Genomic DNA, 22,616 nt, shown 5'->3' on the forward strand with positions numbered 1-22,616 from the left:
ATTTGTATATTTGCGGGATTTTTTTCTACTGACTTGACAGTACATGTTGACGGGGGGCGGACGAATTATGGCGGTGCACACGGCGCCTACTAGCATGTGTGAGAAAACTTCAATGGACTGGCCTACCACTCATGAACTCTGTGGTGTCATGTAGCTGTTTATCTCTTTGCTGAACTACGTTTCTCTCCGATTTTTCACGGTCTGGAAACTACAATGCGTCGCTTCGGTATACGTGTTTGTATGCGTCTAAGGTTAGCATCACTTAGCTAAAAGCAGCTAGTCAATGTTTTCATAACTTGAAGGAGGCAGTTTATTGACCTTGTTGACTTTGTAATTAAGCAACATTGGTAGCCACGCATAGATTAAGAGCATTTGTGGCTATGAATGTAAAGTGTCAAGCCATTTAATTTGTAAGAGCAGTGGTATTATTTCTAATTTATTTGGCTCTGTCTCTGTTTATTTATATAAATAGTTGCTAGCACTCTGTGTTATTAAAGAACCATGTCTGTATGGGTGACAGAGGAGGTCATGAGACGAGGACTGCGCTTTTGCAGCCGCGGGTCTCTTTGGCAACTGCGGAACTTCCTGTTGTCTGCGCCAATCAAGGACTCGTGTTCTTCAGATAAACCGTTCTTCCACATTTGGAGCCCAAGACAGAGTCAGACGTGGCTTTCTAGGAGTCCTGTCAGTTCAGTGAGGTTCTATTCACAGGGAGCCAATCATGGAGATGATCTGGAAGATGGGGAGCGTCTTCCCTCTCAACCTGCTGACACAGCATCAGCTGAGAGACAGAGGAAGTCTCCTTTCTTGGAGCTCCTGGAGAGCTGCGGCTCCCCGTCAGACGTGTTAGACCTCACCGGCAAGTACTCGCCCACTGCCCGACAGGTCAGCCACTGCCTGAACCACATGTGGGCCACCACTAAGAAGATGACAGATGAGCAGCGACGCTACGAGCTGCAGCTGATGTTTGAGCATCCCGCTTTTGACCAGCTGCTGCAGAGGGCCATGAAGATTGTGGTGCACATTCACGATGAGGACGTGACTTACTCTCTCCTGAGTATGGTCAACCTGGGCGTTCCCCAACGTAGCCGAGTGGTCCAGACTTTTCTCCGAACCTGCCAGGTAGACGGTCCACGACCACGTGCACAAATTATTCTTCATCTTGGTGATGTTTTTGTTTTTTTTCTGTGCACTCAAATGTGTCTTCTTGTTCACCAACAGGAGAAACTGAATGACTTTGATGAGAAAAGTCTGTCCATCTTGGCCTCCAGCCTGGAGCAAATGGAGGATGGAGCCAATGTTCGTGCGCTCAAGGACGGCATGAGGTATGAGATCATGGGAAGAAAAAAATAGTCTAGCCTCAAAGATGCCTTGTATCATAAAGTCACGTGTTACGTTGATTTTTAATTTTTTGTGCGTCTTAGGCTGGTGGTGGAGGCCCGTCTTCCAGGCATAAAGAATGTAATGGCTCTCCAGACCATGATGCGTCTGCTGGGAAAAGATGCCCCAAAGGACCTCAAATGGAAACTAGAGGTCAGTTTTGATCTCATTTGGCATTCTGTCTCGCTGTTTTTAAATATTCTCCACATTTATGACTGAGCCCTTGTGTGCAGCTGCCCTCAGCTGTGCTTTTTACATGATATTTGCTTACCTGTGTAATGCACGGCTGAATTAACAGACAATCGTTCAAAAGTAGTTAATGTAAACTGCTGTTGCTGAATCTTTTCCGTGTCTGTGCTTCCTCCAGAAAAAGGCCTTATCTATGACAGACCACTTCAGCCTGCCCAACGCCCAATACATGATTTCCACTATGGCCACAATGGGCTTCTTCTCTAAGCCACTGCTGGATGTCTGCAGTAAAAAAATCACGGGTAAATCCTTCTCCACAAGAAAATAATGTCCAGACGGTGTCACCCTGCCCCAGCGTCTAGATGTTGTTGGTGGTGGGAATGAAGCAGATGGGGTGTAGGTTACATTAGTGAGAGCCTGAAAGGTGAAGTGACAGAAGAGGACAAACAATTAAAGCACAGGAAACAGGGCGACTGGCCTACAGAAGGTGGACAAGAAAAACTGAACGAAGGATAAAGAATAGATTTGACCGCCTAGGAAAGCAGGCAGATAAGTGAATACAGGTCGTCTTTATTCAACTTAGGTTTTAATCTTTATTTACCTGTAATCAAATTTTCATACATGTTTGAGTGAGACTGAGGCAGGTGGAAAGGTGAAAATGCAAGGAGCTGAGGTAGTGAAGATAGATGAGTTTAAATACTTGTGGTCAGAAAGCAGCAATGGTTGAAAAGGAAGATTTATGAGACAGCAGTGAGACCTGCTATGATGTGTCTCTGACAAAAAGAGACAGCTGACCTGAAAATGTTAATATCTTCATTTGGAGTGATCAGAATGGACAGGGTTAGTAATGAGCACATCAGAGGGACAGCTCAGGCTGAGCAGTTTGGAGACAAAGCTAGATAGACAAGACTGAGATGATCTGGGCATGTGCAGAGGAGAAACAAAGGATGCTGATGATGGAGCTGCCAGACAGGAGACCATTGGTAAGATACATGTATGCAGTGAAGGAGGACACGCAGAGGGTTGTTGTGACACAGGAGGATGGTAGGGATAGAGTGAGACGGAGGCAGGTTATCTGCTGTGGTGGACTATAAAAGGAGGTGATGTGAGAGAAGAAGAGCTGTGATCTACAATAAGATACACTGCTGTAGGTCATTTCAAAATAAAATGCTTAAATATGAGAGAAAGAAACCTGCACCAGTGCCTGGACCAACTTTACAATACAGAAGACGACGATGATGGATAAACCAACCTGCTGGTTTAAAGAAACATCATAAGATAAATTTCTACTCTCGGCCATTAAAGTCAGTGTTTGGAAATGCTTATTAAACAAAACACAGCGTACACTGTGAGGCGCTTCAGATTTTCGACACTGTGTTGTCATTTAACACGAGTACTTCCGATACATGGGCAAATTCTTGAAGTCAATATGTTTAAATAGACAAATATATACCTTCACTTTCATTAACAGTGATGTCAAATCAGTCTTCATTTGAACCTGCTAAGAACCAGAAATAGCCGGTAAATAGGTGATGATTGTAGAAATTACAAGAATTATATTTATTGTGGATTAATTAAAAAAGCGCCTTAAATTTAATTTAACGATTTTCCTTTTCCTACTCCCGACTTCTGTGTTAGAGAACATCCATGGTATCCCCTTCAACAGAATATTTAAATTGCTGCAGTCCTGTAGGGAGCTCCGCTACAGAGACGTTCATCTGCTCACCAGCATTTCGGACTATGTCGCTTCCTCACTGAACATTTGGACCAACAAACAGGTGACAACTATCTTCTGACCTGCCTTCTTGTCCAAATAGTAAATACGAGGTTTCAGGAGGAGGAACTAAAAACATCACACATGACATTTATTACTGCTCCACTTCTTTCTTTCTCTTTAGCTGCTTCTCTTTCTGTCTGTGTTCGAGAACCTCGTCTTCTGCCCTGCTGCTCTGATGGATGCTTATGCTGACAAAGTGATCGCCAACCCTGACGTCCTAACACTTAAAGACCTGCTCTGTGTCCTCAAGGTGTACTCCTCTCTGAGCTACGATCTGCAGGACAGAAGACAACAGTACGTAAACCATTTGTCTCATCCAAATGTGTCCCTGTGGCTGTAGACATGGAGTAGAGGTTCAGGGAGAACAGTGTGCATGCTTATCCCACGTCTGTCAACACCGAGGCCGATCAGCGAACACAGACAGCAGCAGAAGTAGAACGCTAATAGGCTGATCACAGTTGAAAACAGGCACAGCTGTTAGTTTGCTGGTTTTTGAACTGTAAAATAAACGCATCTTCCTCGTCTGTGACTGAATTACTGTTGCTTGTCTTTGTTGGGTTTCTTGCTGCTGCAGGTTTCTCGATAGTCTGAGCCGAGTCCTGATCTCCTATTTGCCCAAAATATCTGCGTTTGAGTTGTTGAAGGCCGTTTACTGCCTCTGTCTGTTGGGCCACTTCCCGTACGCACCACTGGAGCAGCTTCTGCAGAGCAGTGTGCTGGAAAAGCTTGCAGGTAAAACAGTTCACTTTGACTGCTCTTGTCTTACACCTGGGTTTGTGGCCTTCACCTGCTCCTTTTCTCCTCAGGTTCGAAGTTTCCAAAGAGCCAGGAGAGAATGTTTCAGACGGTGGACGTGTGCCTGCGTGTTGACCGTCCTCCTCTTCCTCAGCCCCTAACTGTTCCTGCATCAGTCCTGGGAGACCCCACCCCCAGCACTCCATTGGTCAACCCGAGGCTCTTGCTGGACTTGCAGAGTCTGCTGGAGGATCAGGTGCATATGATGCTACAGGAGGGGGTGATGGTGGAGAATTTGTACTTCATAGGTAAGAAAAATTTGAGAAAAGAATTTAAAAAATGAACATTTCAGCAGCATACTGGATACTTGAACTGTCTTGCTATAGAAAAGCTTTTCAAGTGAAGGCAGTTTTATCATTATAACATATTGTATCCATAAAGGAAACTCAAAGTATTTGACATACTGTATTAAAATGTTGCCAAAAAGGCAAATGGAAATTTGATGGTGCAAAAAAATAAAACAAACAAACAAAAAAATTACAGGTAAGTCTAAAGTGGCAGTTTAATCTAAATGCAGACTTGCTTATTTTTCTTCTATACAGTTTAATCTTTCTAGAGCGGAATGTGAAACTCATTTTACCACTTGCAGCCCACTTTGATCCTAAGTAGTCCAGACCAGTGAAACGCCCCTTTTTGTTGTTTGAATGAAGTGTAACTACGTTTAATCCCTAAAGAAGAAGTGCAATTTCAAATATACGTGTCAGCTGTTTTACACAATAAAAAGAGTACTGCTGTAAAGAAAATCGGGCTTGAGTTGTAATAAATAAATGTGTTTTTGTGAATTCAAGGCAGAGGGCATTTCCGGCCTCTCTGCCTTGTGTTTGACACAATTTTTCAAAAGTGTTTTTGTATGAAATGGTCACTTTTGGAGATATCATCTTTAGAAAAATCAGTTTTTTCTTGAATATAATGGAACTGATGGGCTCAAAGTGCCATTATAAAAAAAGAAGGCCCAGTGTACCCAGTTTGCTGTTCACTACATAAATTGGTTCCCATTTAAATTTAGATTCTGAATTAAAGCAACAATGTGTCTTTCCAGACAAAATGACCCAATAATGCAAATGATTCTACAGAGCTTATTGTGAGCACTTTACATAGAAACGTCTTCATGCGCCAGCCAGAAGAAATTTGCAGCTCAGCCAAGGACGATGCTGTTAGAGCTGTTGTCCTGAACATTCTCCTGTTCAGTCCATTTCTGTTGTGCTTTTTTCAAGTTTCATTGTTTTTTGTTTTTGCTTTTTTCCTTGTTTCTGTAGTTTTTTCCATTTCAACTGGGTTTTATTCAACTTCCATTATTGTTTTTCAATATTTCCATTGTGTCTTTTTAACTTTAGTTCTGTTCTTTCTGCTCATGTGGGGTCTTATTCAACCTCTGTTAGTTTTATTCAACTTTCATTTTTGCTATTTTCATTGTTTTTTTTTTATTCAAGTTCTCTTGCTTTTTTCCTATTTGTTATTTTTTTTAACTTTCATTCTATTCTTCAGACTTCCATTGTGTTCTTTTCAACCTGTTTGTTTTTATTCTATCTATATTGTGTTTATCCTGTTACTGTTGTGTTCTGTTCAACTTGCTGTTTTTATTTCTATTTCCATTTCCCTTGCATTTTGTTTAATTTCCATTGTGTTTTTTTCTACTTCATTGTATTGTATTTAGCTTATATTGCTTTTTCTATTTGTGGTTTTATTCAATTTCTATTCTGTCTTTCTTACTTCCATTTCATTCAACTGTTGTTGGGGTTTTTTATATTTCTTTTGTCTCTCCCCCCCCCCCAATTCCTTCATTTTATTCAACTTTCGTTTGATTTTTTTTTTTTTTAATTCCATTGTGTTTTATTCAACTTCTGTTGTTTTTTTGTTTTTTTTTGCCATAGTGTTGTTTTTTTCTATTTCTGTTGTGCCTTTTATACTTTTGCTGTTTCATTAAGCTTTTATTGTTTTGTTTTTCTACTTCCATTAAATTCTGTTCTGTTTTTCTTATTTCTATTCTGTTTTATTCAACTTTCATTGTATTTTTCTACTTATGTTAGGATTTTCTTTCCACAATTCAATTGTGGGTTTTTCCCTCTATTTTCATTGTTTTTGTCAACTTCAGTTATATTTTTTTGCTACTTCTCTTGTGTTTTTCTAATTGACATTCTCAATTTTTCAAATTTGCTCGTTTTGTCTTCTTTATGTAGTTTTTTCCCATTTGTATTTGACTTGTTATTTTTTTTTCTTAATTCTGTTGTTTGTTTTTCTATTTCTGTAGTGTTTTCTTATTTCCAATCTGTTTTATTCAACTTTTGTTTGACTTTTTTTTCTACATTTTTTTTTCTACTGTGTTTTATTCAAAATCCATTGTTTTTGTTTTTTGTTGTTATCTTTTAGGGGGGAGGTGGGGGTACTCTTGTCACTTTCCGTTGTGTGTGTGTGTGTGTGTTTTTTAACTTCTCTTGTTTTTGTTTCTGTTATGTGTTATTGAACTTTTGTTTTTTTCTGTTTCCATTGTGTTTTGTTCAACATTGTTTTTCAGGTTTTGGTTAAAGGATATTTGACCTCTCAGGGCCACCGCAGAGCTCAGCCATGAACTATGTTAACATCTTATCAGAGAATAGAGTTTTGTTTTAAGACTAATTTTGACCTGACCCATGTCTTTTCAATTTCTGTTGTGTTTTTTGCTTATGCTGTGTTTTATTAGTCTTTTACTGTTTTCTTTTTTACTTCAGTCAACTTTTTTAATTGTTTTGTCTAACTTCTGTTCTGTTTTTTATTCAACTTTCATTGTTGTTGTTTTTTTCTAATTTTGTTTTGTTCAACCTCTGTTCTTTTTTTCTTATTTATTTGTAACTTCTGTTGTTTTTATTTCTATTTCTGTTGTGTTTTTTCCATCTTTCATTGTTATGTTGAGCCATGATGGTTTCTTAAAAAGCTAAATGTTCAGAATGAGAGCGATCATACATAAAAGAATTGCAACTTGAAAATGCAACAAGGTTAGGAGACATTTCGTCTTGAGGCATTACTGCTGTCACTTTAGATCAGATTTTACAGAGTAAAAGAAAGAAAGAAACGAGAAAAGTCATAAAACCTTGAGTTTAAATGGGAGCTAATTTCAGTAGATGGCAGCATAATGGCAAAAACCCATTAGATCATATCAAGTTTGATGTCAGGGCACCACCAGCTAAGCATTTCCTGCTGATCTAAGAGCCTCGGTAGGCTTTCATTTCATAAATGAGACATTTATAGACGAACAGAAGGCCTTAAATTAACTTCTGTGTGTAAGTGGAAGCCAGTGAAACACAAGAACTGGAGTAAAATTTGACAGAAAAAGGATCCAAACCTTTGAGCAGATGGAAATTAAGCAAGACTGAGAAAAACACTGGCTCTTAAAAACAACAGTATGTTGTCTCCTCGGGGCCCAAATTCTTGCAGGTTGTCATCAAAGAAGTGGTTGAAGCAAAACCGCGAGAAACAAAGTTCTGTCCCAGGCTTTGTAAATATGTGGCAGAATTCACAAAAAATCTCTTAAATGTAAAAAACAAAAATAAGAAAACTATTCAATTTGAAAATTTCCGTATCTGACATGTTGGGTTTTTTTTCCATCAGACATGATGACTGACTTTTTTGTCACAACCAGCTTCTCTATATTCTCGGTTTAACCTGCTTTTGAAACTGTGATGCCACCAAACGTCTGTGTCTGCTGTCTCCCAGACGCTGCTGTAACCAAACCTACGCCAAACCAAACCTCTGTGTGTGAAGCACGCATCAGTGGAGGGGAAGGGTGTTCTCCAGCAGAGAGCAGTGAGCGGTAAGCTTGCTGCTGACAGCATCACTGCATGCATGTCTCGAACGCACGTAAAGTCGTGTTTAAGTTCCTCATATTGTTCTTGATTTAATTGTGCTTATGCAACATTTTTTGAAATGAAGGCAGGTGAAGAGGATGTTGGGACTTTTCTGTTCCTCCAGTGTCGGGCACTGACGTAACTATATTGCGTGATTGGTAATATCTGACTGAGCTTGCAGCAAAGCACCATGAATCTCGTTTTCAAACTAAGACAAGCATGTAAAGACCTCATTCAGGCACGCAAAAGCAGTCTTTGAAAGCAAATACATCAAGCAGGAGTGCATGCTTTGTTTTCTCTCTTTGAACACCGTTATGTATTACAGGCGATACTTTACCGCCTCTTTTAAACATATTTCCATTCTTGGCTTTCAGGCACTTCTTTGAAATAAGCAGCTGAAACTGAAAAATATGTGTTGTGGAAATCTTCACCTTCTTAAATTGGACACGTTGTTGGAAAAATGTGTGCAACTACTGTATTCAACCTTTTTTTACATGGACTACAGACTTTCCTAAAACTGCATGTGTTCAATCATTTAGGATACATGTAGATTAATATTAATATTTTTATTAAAACTTGAAGTTTGAAACTTGAAGTTTAACTTTGCATTGACATTTTTTGTGTTTTTGACATTTTTATGCCCATCTGAACTTCTTTTTTTTTTTTTTTAAATCTCCACTTTCTTTATGGTGATGCAGGTTTTAATGTCTATTTATGTTTAGCCCTAAAGGGGGGGGGGGTTCCTGAGCTATACTTTATATTCTTCATATTATAGTAAAATAATGTGTAGAATAAGTTTTTTATCATCTTTTTTCCGTTGTGTTGCTGCAGCCAAAACCTACTTCCAGTAAAACAGCACAGCTAAAAATAAATGTGTCAAAAGACAGACATAAATAAATAAATAGAAATAAACATAAAAATGTATATAATGAGGGGGTTTTACAGGTAGAAGTCTAAGAAATGCATACAGGTTTTTTGGTACAATGTAAAGGTTATGTGTTATCTGTTTCTGCTGACATAATCGATGTTACTGAAAGTATCAGAGCGTAATCAGAACTATCCATCTGTTATTTATTTCCATACAGCACAGGCGCGTTCATTTATTGGAACTGAGTCAAACTATTGATTAAAACTGAATCAGCTCTTTTAAATTCTGCTTCGTTGAAATTTTTTTGTCTGGACTTTACAGATGGTTTATTGAGTCAGTAAAGTAATTAAAAGAAAGAATTGATGTCAACATCAATGAAAAGTAAAATCCTAATATCAGATTCATGCTGAGTAAAGCAGATAAAGTCAGAAAGAACACATTGATTTTCATCCGTGACAATAAACCCACAATGTTCTCCATCTGTCAGTTTTCAGATTTTTGTCTCCCAGTGATTTTATTCAAATTTTGACCTTTTTTTTCTTTTTGATAAAGCTGACAAATCATTCTCTTTATTTCCCAGAATTGCAGTAATGTATGCACCGCAATCTGGTTTTTGTTACGGCACGTCCAATCCCCGTGGTCCGCTGGCTGTGAAGATTCGCCATCTGAAGATCCTGGGATATAACTCTGTCCTGGTGAGACTTTGGCACCTTCAGAAAATAATGTCGCACTCACATTTTTGCACAATCTCTGCTTATTTCACTTCTAAACCTTTTTGCAGCTCATGACTAATGCCTGTGTTTACATATCCAAATCTAATGTATCCGTTAGATTTGGTTTAAAAAGCAGAACATTGCTAATGTATGGCTGCACTGCATTACCTGTTTATTAGAATTCAGGTCTCTTATTTCCTATACTTGTATCATATGTTTAAACTACTAAAATTAAGAAGAGAAACTCAAATATTATGTCTTCAGATTTGCACCCTGTAGATTTTAATGGTAGGTTATTCTCTCTCGATTGTAGTGCAAGTAATGGAAGAAGTATCAGAGTGGATGATTTACATGATCCTAATCCTATTTTCCAGGTAACGGAGCAGGACCTGCAGTCTGTATCCGAGGAAGCGAGGATAGATTTCCTCAGGGAACGGATTTTTCCACAACACCACAGACCCGAAACACAGCCTGATGAAAAGGAGCACCTGCGATCTTAGAGCCAGATGTCAGCGTTAAATGGAAGGAAAGAGGCTAATCATCATGATGACAGACAGGTTTTGTGGTAGTATTTAAGAAGGAGAAAATATATGAAAGTTTTTAAAATGACTGTTTAGCTTTGGATGCATTTAGCTAAAGAAAGATGAGGGACACGTGAAGAGCAAATACACACTTTGAACGGCCGTTCAAAATTAAGAGTAAAACTCTTTTGTTTCTATTAGTAGATTGTTTCATCTGTGCGCACATAGTAGGACATCATTTTGTATTTTTTTTAATTAAAAAGATGCTGAAAAGAGTTAAAAGTGATTCTCTTGTTCATGAAAGTAACTTTGCTGATTTCAGATAAGTTTTTACTGAAAATCTGAACTTTTCTGTGCTTACGCCTCCAGTTTTTTTTTTTTTTTAAAGGGTGCCCTTCTTCATAGGAGAATTGAGTGTGTGGGAGGTAAAAAAAAACTTTTATAGTCAGCATTCGTTTTTAATCATTGCTTAAAGCCCTAAAAATTGTTTCAAGGCCTAACAGAAACTATGTCTATCTCGCTCATGCTTGCGGTAGCTGTTGAGTAAGCCCTGCTACTGAATAAAACCAGTGAAACCCGGTGCGAGCGCCTGCAGTGACTGCACAGAAAGTGCAAGGTGAGCAAGGTAAAGGTGGCGTCCCTTTGAAGCTGCTACATCTGCAGAGTGCACGACGGGTTAAAAAAAAAAAAGAAAGGAAAAACTAAGAGCGAGGAAGGCAGGAAATTGTGCACGTTGTTATTGTTTCAAGTATCTGGCTTTCATCAGCCCTGGCGATATCAGCTCTTTGAGAGAGATGTAAAAGTAAGAGCTCGCTGAAGTGAAAGAGAAGTCAAACACTTTAATAACAGCTCGCATGACATTTAGATTCTTGATGCTGCGGTTTTGTGATTTCTCTTTAACAGATTGAGCGTCCATACTATAGCACATTGATCTACGCTTCAAATGTGGTTAAGTCCCCTCAATCAGACACCACCTTCTGTTTCGACCACAAAGATAGGGGTTCCCAATTACATGTATGTGTGTGAGAAAAAGCGAGACAGGCAGACTTAGTAACTGAAACAGGAAGTGAGCAAAACCAGAAACCCAGGGTGTGTGTGTTGTTGTTTTTTTAGTTTTAATACAGCCATTGCTTTAAAGAAAAATGCTACTTTTGCTGTGTAGGTACAGATTTACTACAGTGTTGACAATGAAATATGAAAACACAAAAAACAAACCTCACAATTATGTGTTTGACAAAAATAAGCTACAGCGAGGACAGCCTGATTGTTTAGGTCTAAACTAAAGCTGTGCAAAATGATCCGATGAAGTCATTAGAAGTGTCTTTGTATATTCTGAAGACCTTTTTTCTTCTTGCGGTCCCTGGGCGCTCTGGGTTTTGTGTTCATGTAGTCACTCTGGTTTTCTGTGTTCTTCAACTTGAGCTGCAAGAGATGGAAAGAGAGATGAGCAACTGTCTCAGAGACGGAAAGGGAAACGAATGTCATACCATGTTAATGGAGAACACCTTCAATTTGAACGTTTTAAACGAAAAACAAAAATAAATCTTCTTCAGACTATGCAGGGGGGGGAGGGTTGTGCCTTTTTTCCTAAAATCTGACAAAAAATAGTCAATTCTAAAATGTACAAAAGGCTTAGGATTTGTCTATTGGCTGGATAGAAATGTGTAGAACTAACAAAAACACAACAAAATGTTTCTCTTGCAGTTGATAAAAGACGATAAATGTTGAACATTAAGTAAATATGCCAAGGTTAGCACACCGTATCGGCCCTAACAAGGCGTTGCCACAGTGAAAAGCTCTGCGTATTTGATTTGGCAGAATTTTATGACTGATATCTTTCCTGACCCAAATACCGAGGGATTTGTTTCTCCTCCCAGTCTTTTGTGTGTTAGGTGAATATAACACACATGGATCTGCCGTTGCAGATACATCAAAATCAATGTATTTTTTTTTCTCTGACACAAAAAAATCTACTTGTTTTTGTCTCTTTAAAACAAACACTTATGAAATAGTCATTCAGAAATAGTGTTACATGACAGTTCATCCAGTGAAACACCTGCAGCACATGTAGCATCGGAGCAGATTCAAATGGGTCGTCAGTGTTTGTGCGTAGCAGACTAGTAAACCTCAATGTGTCCTTGTTTTGGCGTTGCTGTTGTGTGTAATTACATGTAAAGAAAGTACATTTTCACTCATAAACTTGCAGTATTGGCCAGGCTTCAGTAAAAATTAAGATATTTTGCTACAAACGACTGTTTTGAGCTCTATTTTTTCTCTTCCTTGTGGATCAAGGATATCTTACCCAGTTAAACAGTGCAATGATGGTGACTGTTACACCGTAGATACTGACAACTGCAATTGCCATTATCCAAATCCATGGAAATTCTTGGCATGTGTTTGGTGCGACTCCTGTGGGATTGAGTGGGGGTGTCGGGCACTGGTGAGGGAATTCTGCAAGAAGCATATTCAGGAAGTGTTTAGTGTACTGCACTGTGAATTACAGACTGTTTAAAACCTTCTTTAGGACTCTTTTACCTATTACAAGCACAGGATTGCCATCTTCTTTCGTAAGAGGAGGAGGGTACGTCTTTATGATGTTGCATCTGTACAGTCCTCTGATATTGTGTCCTAATTTGACTGTGAAAAACCAATGTGATCCATTTGTGTGCAGTTCCACAGCATCCCACTTCATCCCAGTGCAATTCCCTTGATGTTTGCACGTATGGTCGTAAATTATGTCTTTATCTTTCAGAAGGTAAAACGAAATTTCTGCATCCTCGGGCAGTATCAACGGGCACGTTACAGTCACGTTGTCATTTGCAGAGTCATGAAGCGTCAATCCTGGAGAGAGAATTGTGAGAATTTGTGTGATCATAAATACCTGTTACACGTGGCATGTTATACTTTTTAAAAAAAAATCATTTGTTTGCTTTTTTTTCCAAAAGTTAACTTGATCTAAGGCTCGGAAAAGTACCGCCAGTAACCAGCACCAAACGCTTGGCAGAGGAAACGGCTTCATAGAGCCAGAGCTCCTGCAAAGATTCAGACATTTGCATTTAATTCCCCTTACTGAAATTCAGGCTTTGAAACCAGTCATTTCAGAGCAGCTCCTCCCCCGCATGGAATTTGTTTGATATCAGCACATTTACCTCTTTCGGCCAAACTCACATTTCACATAAAAAACAAGATGTGTGATACAAATGGCAGACTTGAGTCAGACGCACACTTAGCACTGTAACACATGAACCACATGCAGTTTTGGTGACGTATCTGTTGCATGGATATATGTTGAAACACACGCTTCCTGAACTACGGCATTTGTCGATTTGAGGACGATCTCGGGCGCCACACGGATAAATGTGTGTTGTTTTAAAATTTAACCCCTATGTGTTTTATGTGTCTTAACCACAAAACAAAACAAACTCGAGAGCTGCTGAAATCTCAAGCCAGGATACGTACTTACACAACTGATGTAGTTCAGCAATCTAAAGGCATTAAATACTCAAGTACTACTGCAGTACTCATTAGAGTTTGAACCTCAGTGTTTACAAATGAAAACAAGAAGTTTTGTTGACCCTACGTGTGCACAGATCAACTTGCAATAATTAATAATAATGCTCATGGTGTAATCATAATAAAGTCCACTTACTGCTCCAATCACACTTGGAGTCACTTTGATCCTGAGTACCATGCGATGACTTGCAAACCAGAAGGCACATGAACATCCATGAAATCCTCATTTTCTGCAGCAAGGGCGGGAATTTGCCTCCAGTAGAATGATGCCCCCAAGGCTTCCCCTCATCACCTAAAACCTCCGAGCTCCTCCAAGCGAACCTGCACGAAAAAAAAAAATCTGATCCGTTACTCCGATAACATCACGCACGTGTTCTTTTGACTGCAATGCCTTCTATCCTCTCTGCTTCTGACTAAAAACACTCCCACACAGTGCAGCAGTGACGGAGGCTCACAAACACACCCTCTCTTGACAGAAAACATCCTGTGGCAAAAAAAAAGAAGAAAAAAAAACGCCTCCTCCACTGAAGTTTCTGCTGTTTCCCAGAGTTTGTAACCTTTTATGCCATCAGCGTGTTTAACTTTAGTTTTGTTGGTCGTGTAGAGCGAGCTAAACTCAGGTTTTGTGTTTTAAACAATAACATGGAACGGGTGTTAACATTAACATCTGATCTGTAGTAGGGTAATAAGACTTGTGCTGCTCCTCTTGTGAAGGTGGAGCGTTCAATAGTGCGATGACCTTGTTTCACCTGAGAAAATTTACTGAACAGGATTTTTTTTTTTAAATTAAAATGCACTGGCAGGTAGTGAAGTGGTTCGTGTGAGAGCCAAAGTGTGATTACAGGAAAGGCTGACTGGCAGAGAAAAAGGCACTTAGGAGAAGTCTGTACACTGTATGAGTCACAGTCGGTGTATGGCACAGTCAGTGACACAGTTACTGTTTTAAGGAGGGAAAAAAACGTGTGAATGTGCTGTGCCATACAGGTTTCTTGTCAGTACATTGTAACTGTTTCCCAAGAGGGATTACCAAAATCTGAGATTAAAATTTTTAAAAAGCCGCACATCCACAGAAGCTGTAATTTAGGTGCAATGTATTCTCTTGTCCACTAGATGGCCACATAACATTTAAATCCGACCCCAATCTTCTTCCAGCGTAACAGGTTATGGGAAATGGTTATTAAGTTGCTTTTCTTTTTGTATATGCAGATAAGTATAGCTTCTAGGCATTAATAGGCGTTAATGGCACAATGGTAACTATTTATTTTGTTTGCTGACACATTCACATGGGACAATATTCACATGAATTAGGAATTTTAGCTCAAAAGATGACTGAGAGGCTGGAAGGGTGGACGGATTGGGAATCTAATACATCCATATGGATAAAAATAATCCCCTAATCTGGAACATGCCCCCTATGTCTGATGGTGGTGGTCGTGGCGGCTTTAGGTGGGTACAATTAAATTGGTGCATTGTGGCCGCCTCAGACTTTTAGATGTTTCACCTGAATTTCTCTTCAGACGCACTGAAAAGCGTAATTATTTTATTATTATTATTATTATTATTATTATTATTATTATTATTATTATTATTATTATTATTATTTAATAGCTCTTGAATGCTGATGTTGCCTTTACAATCTGTAAATAATAATACTTTAGTGACCGACCCTGGAAAAGCAAACCTGTATAGGCTGTCATTTTTATTTTTTATTTTTAATTTAGGGGCAAATGATAACTTTATATTGAAGAATTAAGCATAAAACCATGCTTATTGCCCAAACAGGGGAGTTTATCGTTTCTCCTTTCATCTGCCTTTTAGCTATGCCATTCTTCGTCATCTCTAATCCACAATATTCCCGGCAGATCCTGAAGGCAACGCTGGATCCTGGGCTGGACAGGAAACGACGGAGACGCGCAGCGTGTCTCCGGCTGAGAAGAATGGAAAAAGGGGATAGAGTAGTGGATTCTGTGTGTTCGTGTAGACGAGGTCAACGCATGGGAAAAAAGATGAGGATAATGGGCAGAATTTAAATAGATTTTATTTAAAAATAGATAAATACACATATCAGGAGTTTCCCCTCTCGCTGTGGACGTTTACTCCCATTGGAGCGCAGACCAGAGGAGAGGAGAGGAGCCTCTTTGTGAATCCTGTTTCACTGTAAGTGGATTTTTTTTCCCACCTCACTACTCTGGCATTTTAAAATTATATCCCCCTCCCCTTCCTTCACTTCTAACTTATTAACTTATACAGAGAAAATGTCAACCATGGTAGGGAATAAAAAAACCTAAATGTCAGTTAATGTTTCCAGCCCATCCTTGACTGTATCCTCGGGGAAAGGGAACGGACACACTTCTTTAAAAGCTGAACCGCTAGATATTGGGAAAGAAGACATTCACTTGTGAATGCGTCGTTAGCTGTTTGTTAAAGTGTTTGTTGTGGTAGGGCGTTTGTTTGAATGGGAGGGGGGATGTATGTGTGCCCCCCCCTTTATGCGGCCATTGAACGCTGCTTTTCTTGGGGAGGAAGGGTGTGCGGCGTTTGCGCCGACTGGGAAAAGAGCCGCATTTATTTTTTTTTTAAATGGGAGTGCCAGCTGAACACGAGCCCGTTACTGGTGTGATGTTTTGTTGCCAAAGCTGAACCCTGCGCCTCTGTCGTGGACGTCTACAGGTATTTCCAGCCTCATTTTCATCCTCTGCCTTCAGCTGAACAGAAAGATGTGTGGCTAGTCTCCACCCTGTTTAGCGGGGAGGAGGCTACAATGGCCGATGGTATTGTCGCGCTAATGTTTTTATCTTATTTTTTTCCCTAATGAAATACGATAGTTTATATCCCTAAAACCAGGTAAAATGAGGGGGAGAGGTGTGTTATTGTTGCTGGTTTCAGCCCATTGTCGCCTGCCTCCCCACTGCAGCTCATGGGAACAGCTTTAATTCCCTTTGTTGGGTGACGCCGCCGGCAGCAGATTGGATAAAACATGCAGCCAGTTTGACCAGTGGCTATCGCCAGTTTTATGCTAGCATCCACCTTAGCTAGTGGACACCTTGGTGGGGGGTGAGGGGAAAAAAACTAGCACTGTTCGTGGAGTCTTAGTTGAAGTCTGTGGGAAAAGTTAAAGCTCAGACACATGTTGTGCTTACACTAATTTAGCTTCATAACAAGCCTTTTCGCACGCATGGCTTTAAATTTTTACTCTTACAATTAGCTTGCAGCCAGATGCTAATAGTGCAAAGATAATGAACCGGCGTTGACCGGGAAGGTTCAAAGGTCATTGGCAGAGGCTGGCTGGCAGACGTATGCCTTTTTCTTTTTAAAAAAAAAAGCATGTTATTTATATTACCAAAGCCAATTGAGGACAGCTTTTTTCCCTTCATTTTTTTCTGAACACACAACAAAAACAAGCAGCATTTTTCTTTTCCAAAATGAGCCACTAAAGCAGCCCCCCGACAGTCTTTATTCCCCACAGTGGCTTTATAATAGACCGTTTGTGTCCTTAAGGCACGCCTGATTTGCATCCACAAAGCACTAGACTGGAAGTACTATTATTCCGGGCATTGAGACAGTGCAGCAACAATGCAGGCCGTTTGCTTACAGTGCAGTCAATGAGTTGAAAATAACTACTGGACTTCTGGTTTCTCGCTGTCAGGCACATGCCTTTAAGGATGGGGATTTTTGGCAGCAGACCAGAGTCAAATTTCACTCCCTTGTCATGTCAGTGACACAAAAGCAGTCCTGAAATGAATGATGTTCAAAACACATCTGGAAAACCCAGCATATTCCTTTGGGCACTTCAACTGAGGCTCTGTTTCCTGTTATGAATGTGCTTCTGGAGAACTTAATTATCAGCTGGTTATGTAAAATGGAAGGCCCAAAAGATATTTGTTCTGTTGTTTTGGATGTTTTGGGTGGCCAGCCACATTTTTTTTTATATAGCTGCAGCAAAAAACATGCACATCCTGTTTAATTCAGTGTCATTATTCATGTCAAAGTCATAACTAAAAACAAAAGGAGGTGTTCTAGTACAAAGGCTTGTGTCAAGAGAAAATTAATGCAAACTTTCATGTTGTACTATGAGATGGTAAACCTGCTTCCAAAAAGCAGTAATAAAAAAAATAAAAACAAAAAAAAAAACACCAGTTGTGGATTAAATTTTAAACCATGTTTGAAGGTACTGTGTCATTCTACTATCCTTGTTTTAAAGCATTTTTTTCTTTAACTGTAGTGCAAGCTTTCTTTTTGGAGAAAAACAGGACATAGTGAGAGAGAAGGTTATATTTTAGAAAAACCATCAGCTTCCAACAAAAATATAGAACATAAAACATGTTTTCTTATTGGTCCATGCTGTCTTGTTTTGCCAAAGATGAAGGGGGGTGGGGGGGGACCTGCTTTTCAGCCTTTTTTATTTTCTGCTTGATTTCCCCAGGATATAGTTGATTAGATGGGAATAACAGTTGTCAAAGAAAATTCAGGCTTGAGGATTGATCTCCAGAGACGGGAAAGTTTTGAAAGCTATTCTTGGCGTGTATATGTGTGTGTTACCATCTCTTGCATGCTCGTCCATCTGTCTGTCAGCACTTTTCTGGCTCTGTCGTGCAAGCTGCGACTCATCCATCAATCCACCCGTGTCCCCGAGCAGGAAACTTCCCTGCACGAAAGCTCAAAGATGGTGTAAGTTTACCCAGGTTGTGTTACAGCCGCAGGTGTAAGTGGGTAATGGAGGGTCGGGCGGGGTGGATGCCACTTCAAACGTATCTTTCAGCTGACCCTGATGGAGAGCTGGAGGGGAAGACTGTAACCCGATGTAACCACGCCAGCAAGAGGCACCACTGCTCGGGTTGGACAGCCCAGAGTAAACTTGAAAAGGCCACCAGCTGCATCGGAGACTTGCCCAATGATCCCAGCAGGATGCCTTGTTGTGGGTGTGTTGCATTTGAGTGAATACGCAGAAGGAGAAAGTGTGTAGGTCTCATTCCACTTGGGTGTGTCCCCCCTCCTTGTTGCAGGCACGTGGGCTTAGCCTCTGTAGGGCCTTGTTCTGGTAACATTTTGCTGACCTTTGGTGACAGCTGCCCCTTCCATTTGCAGACAAAGACAAATGGCTAGCCAGCCTGTCTGCAGCCTGCAAACACTCTGCTGTTCCAGATAGCAAGAGGCTGCGCCTGTTAGCCTTTATATAAATGTAGAGACTTGTGTCAGTGTTTTCTTTGGCTGGAAATCAACTGAGATTCTGATCATATTTTCTTTTGTGACGATTGTTTTTTATTCTCTTACATGGAAATTGATTACAAGGCTTTGCATGCTTTAAAACAAACATAGACTCTTACTATCTCAAAGCTCAGCACTCAGCTGTTGTAGCCCACCTGTGCTACAGCAGCACATAGACAGTGCAGCCTGCTCCATGTATGCTGTACTACTGATTGGAGTAGGCAGAAGGAGGGCATCAGCCTCTCCTCCTGCTCTCCTCTCGGGCAGTGCGTGGTCTTGGTCGTCGTTCGGCAGCTCAAGTGCACAGACAAAATACACAGCTATAATTGACCTACAGTCGTATCTCTTTGCCATGTTAGGTCTTATCTGTGCTAATGGATGAGTGCAGTATCACGAGTATGCATTTTTAGTACGGGTCAGTTCTGGTGGGATTTCAGCTCTTAAAGGAAAAGCCCACTCTGAGGCGCTGAAACTCACACTATGTTCCATCAATCACAAGTCAACGAAGCAGCAGCTTGATTTATCTAAACCAAACTTTGTATTTGAACTGACAATGCCTTTTCTGAGGAAACACTTGGACCCCTTCACTTATTGAAGGGGGGGGGGGGGGGGGCTTCAGTAAGTCATGATGTGTTTGGCAAGACTGTGGCTGTTCCTGAGGCCAAAGCATGTCAGCGTGTGATGTTGACGAGTTTGTTGTAAATCCTGCATCAGATCTTTTTTCTCAAATGTTTTTTAATCTATATGGCAGATTTAAGATTTTTGAAACCATTGTTATTTATAGCCAAGTGGGCAAAAAGGGTAAGTTTCCTGGGATTGTTAAAAAAAGATTGCATTGCATTATTCGATAAGCGGGCAGATGCTTAATAATCAGATGAGGTTGCCAACTTTTGTTGTTTCAAAGGGTAAGTCACTGAGACCATGCTACTCTGGTTAGTCTATAACTACTTAGTCTTTATGGTCACAGAGCCTCTTTCCTGACCCATTTCCAATATTTCTTCTGCTCTGCTATGATACGTGTTTAGCCTTTTGTATCTTTCAGTCATTAATTGTCTCTTTGTTGTTGCCTCTTTTACTGTACAATTTGTTTAAGCAGCTTATGCAGCTATTAATCACTATGACTTTGACAATGGCAGGTGGCTGATTCTCACAGCTGGGTGGCTGGTGACGACCCCACCTCCCCTCTTAACTGTAGTGCAGATGGTTTATTTCACTGCTTTGTTAACTTTACGTTGCATTGTGTAATGGAGGCGGGGGGACCATTTGGGGTGGAGCTTGTTTGATATTTTTCACATTCTGCAACCGATTGCAACTTGTGGTGATTAAATGGTTGCCCAGAGCTTGAGGGTGTTGGACACGCGTATTGCTGTATTATCAGAAACAAATTGCTTGTAATTGCCAACTTGACACCATTCAACAACAGACTGATATCAGATCCATCTTATGGCAACATTTATGGCAGGTTTTAGTGAGAGAAATTCATCTTATTGATTAAAACAGATATTGACAAAGTTTAACTTTGAGCACATATCTTGCAGTTTAAAAAAGACAATAAGTCACAATATATCTTACTGCAATACTCTCTGCAAAATGCTGTCACAAATATATTGTATCGGGAGTGAAGTAGTGTGATAATATCGTATCGTAGGGTGATTCCAAAGGCCACAACAGTCACGGGACTGTTTGATGGATGAGATGCCTGGTCTGTGTGGATGGACAGCCTTTAGAAGTTCATTATGCCTCTTAGACAAGAAGACAACAAAAAATGCTTCAGACGAGCGGGAGTAGTATGAGTACTGTGCAAAGTGCAGACTTGTATGATCTGTCTGCGCTAAAAATTACATATGGAAGGAGAAGGTGGATTTATTTCCTACTCAGTGCATGTGAAAGCAATTCACAATTTTGCAAGTGAATTAAATTAAACGGTCGAATCTTTTAGCAGCGGCCCCCGGCCATGATTTCTAGCCTGGGATAAACATCTGCAGAGCCATTCAGTGTTTCCTCTCTGCTCTCCGTCTGATCAGAGTTCACTTGGTTCTCATGAAGCCGTGACAGCAGCGTGCGTGTCCTCGTGGTCACGTGCATGCAGGCTTGATGTGTTTGTTTGCATTCTAGCTGATAACTGTTCAGCATAGATGTGGTTTGAGAGGTTTGAAGCGTCGCACGCAAATGCAAACAAATTTCATCTGCACTGTGTCCCTTCACCCAGCTGTGAAATGCCTTCCTTTTGGGCCTGAAATGTTTAGATTGCCTCTGTTTGGAGGAGCGCACGCCTGCTTGTACAGTTGTTTTCTAACCATCGACCTCCGGGTTACATACCAGGGAAATCCACTGAGGATCTGGGTTTATTTACCACTTGGAAAACACAAACAATATTGGCATTATAAGACTGTCAGAGAAAACCAAGGATGTAGTTACAGCAGATACAGTGTTCTTTCTTGGAGTCTCCTTTGGGAGGTAAAAGATGGCTTTGCATTGTGATGGAGTGTCAGATTTGTGTGTGTGGTTACAGTGGCAGTTGTGGTATGTCTGAAGCATTGGGAAAAAACAAAATCTTGCTGCAAATAGAAAATATATTCCAAACTCAGGCATGCACGCGATTTAATTTGTCATCCACTTGAGCTCCAAATAGTATTCTGCTCCAAACACACACTGTTAAAATCTGATAAGTTGGTTTCATATTAAAAGAAAATGCAAACTCGTTGCCTCAAAATTATTAAATAACAGCAACACCGCACACCCAAGGGAGACAGAGAGGCGGACAATTGAGATCTTGTTGCTTAATGATGTTTTAGTATAAAAGAACGTACTTTGCATTTACCAGGGGGCATGCATCAAATAACATTTAACTTTATTTAAATACAGCCCTGAATCATTTAAATATCTTAATTGAATTGAAGTTTAATTATAGACCACTTTTCACACACATGTACTCACAAAGTGCTGTAGAATTAAAATAATAATTTAGGAATAATAACATTAAAATGTAACAGAAAATCAGAATAGAGTTGATAGCAATAAAAAACTTAAACGCATGTAGATTGATATTAGATGAGCAAGTAAAATCGTTTCTGAGCTTTGTGACATCGCGTGTTATCCTGCTAGAAGCAGCTGTAAGAAGATGAATGCACTGTGGTAATAAAGGGATGGACTTGGTCAGCAGCAACACTCAGGGAGGTTGTGATGCTTAAATGATCCTCAGCTGCTATAGGTTGATTCACCCAAAATGTGTGGAAAAAAATATCCCCTACACCAATATACTGTCGCCTTCAGCCTGAACTGTTGATACAACTACTATGGTCAAACCCAGTTAAATTACCTTTCTTCCTCATTCTGTTGCAGAGTTTTAACTTCAGCAGGGCATTTTCACCATGTCCACATGCCTAAATGCATTCAGCTGCTACCATGTGATTGGCCAATTAGCTATTTGCACTAACAAGCAGTTGAAGAGGTTTACCTGACAAAGTGGTTGCATAGACTTGGAAAGTATCACTGAATAGCTTAATTAGTTTTTAGAAAGTTTTGCAATGTTTACATTTGGTGTTAAGAGACCATAAACTCAGGTTTTCTTCTGTTCCTGTGACCAAACACCGCACGAGTACAAGAACAATGGGTTTATAATAATTGTGAACATTTGGTGGCCTGTTGCTAAGCTGAACTCTCACAAACACTAAAATCGCAGTACAAATCCTGAGAAATCAAAGTCTAAACACAACATAAATAACATCATGATTACAGCACTACTAAATTATAGATTTAAAGTTAAACATTAGCAGACTCTCAAGTCTCTGCTCTTGCAGAAGAGTTCTGTACAGTCAGGCAAAAGTTATTAAACAA

General features: G+C 40.0%; 3 protein-coding genes and 1 long non-coding RNA gene across 10 annotated transcripts in view; 2 read left to right on the forward strand and 2 right to left on the reverse strand.

Moving 5' to 3' along the window:
* The window catches only part of LOC146492111 (uncharacterized), a 379,576-nt gene that overhangs the window by 254,425 nt on the left and 102,535 nt on the right, over positions 1 to 22,616 (reverse strand). The window lies entirely within an intron of this gene.
* fastkd2 (FAST kinase domains 2) lies at positions 60 to 10,343 on the forward strand. 2 transcript variants are annotated; one of them, XM_085151878.1, is made up of 12 exons: positions 60 to 251; positions 473 to 1,122; positions 1,222 to 1,325; positions 1,425 to 1,533; positions 1,748 to 1,871; positions 3,208 to 3,347; positions 3,468 to 3,640; positions 3,921 to 4,078; positions 4,153 to 4,389; positions 7,829 to 7,925; positions 9,408 to 9,522; positions 9,915 to 10,343. In XM_085151878.1, exons 2-12 carry the CDS (start codon positions 502 to 504, stop codon positions 10,038 to 10,040), a joined length of 2,004 nt encoding a protein of 667 aa, XP_085008004.1. In that variant the 5' UTR covers positions 60 to 251; positions 473 to 501; the 3' UTR covers positions 10,041 to 10,343. The 2 variants fall into 2 exon arrangements, with proteins under 2 accessions (XP_085008004.1, XP_085008003.1); XM_085151877.1 differs by having other exon boundaries at positions 60 to 1,122.
* LOC146492122 (T-cell-specific surface glycoprotein CD28) lies at positions 9,152 to 14,045 on the reverse strand. The gene is made up of 4 exons (XM_085151897.1): positions 13,711 to 14,045; positions 12,597 to 12,902; positions 12,364 to 12,512; positions 9,152 to 11,483 (listed from the first exon to the last, which is right to left on the reverse strand). The coding sequence occupies exons 1-4, from the start codon at positions 13,799 to 13,801 to the stop codon at positions 11,373 to 11,375; spliced, it is 657 nt and encodes a 218-aa protein (XP_085008023.1). The 5' UTR covers positions 13,802 to 14,045; the 3' UTR covers positions 9,152 to 11,372.
* raph1b (Ras association (RalGDS/AF-6) and pleckstrin homology domains 1b) overlaps positions 15,157 to 22,616 on the forward strand; it is a 41,802-nt gene continuing 34,342 nt past the window's right edge. For 2 of the 6 annotated variants that reach the window (XM_085151836.1, XM_085151838.1), the window contains exon 1: positions 15,157 to 15,731. The gene's annotated coding sequence lies outside the window, so the exon portion shown is untranslated. The other 4 variants (XM_085151835.1, XM_085151833.1, XM_085151837.1 and 1 more) reach the window with 3 other exon arrangements.

The sequence above is a fragment of the Neolamprologus multifasciatus genome, chromosome 23 (genome assembly GCF_963576455.1).
Source record: "Neolamprologus multifasciatus chromosome 23, fNeoMul1.2, whole genome shotgun sequence".
Classification (NCBI taxonomy): domain Eukaryota; kingdom Metazoa; phylum Chordata; class Actinopteri; order Cichliformes; family Cichlidae; genus Neolamprologus; species Neolamprologus multifasciatus.

Excerpts from the sequence above, each read along its gene's own strand:
- fastkd2 (XM_085151877.1), top strand. The coding sequence starts at position 502 with ATGTCTGTATGGGTGACAGAGGAGGTCATGAGACGAGGACTGCGCTTT. Across the intron at positions 1,534-1,747 it reads ACCTCAAATGGAAACTAGAG|AAAAAGGCCTTATCTATGAC; the intron begins GTCAGTTTTGAT and ends TGCTTCCTCCAG. Across the intron at positions 7,926-9,407 it reads CCAGCAGAGAGCAGTGAGCG|AATTGCAGTAATGTATGCAC; the intron begins GTAAGCTTGCTG and ends TTTATTTCCCAG.
- LOC146492122 (XM_085151897.1), bottom strand. The coding sequence starts at position 13,801 with ATGAGGATTTCATGGATGTTCATGTGCCTTCTGGTTTGCAAGTCATCG. Across the intron at positions 12,513-12,596 it reads CAATCCTGTGCTTGTAATAG|AATTCCCTCACCAGTGCCCG; the intron begins GTAAAAGAGTCC and ends TGCTTCTTGCAG. Across the intron at positions 11,484-12,363 it reads TCATTGCACTGTTTAACTGG|CTCAAGTTGAAGAACACAGA; the intron begins GTAAGATATCCT and ends CATCTCTTGCAG.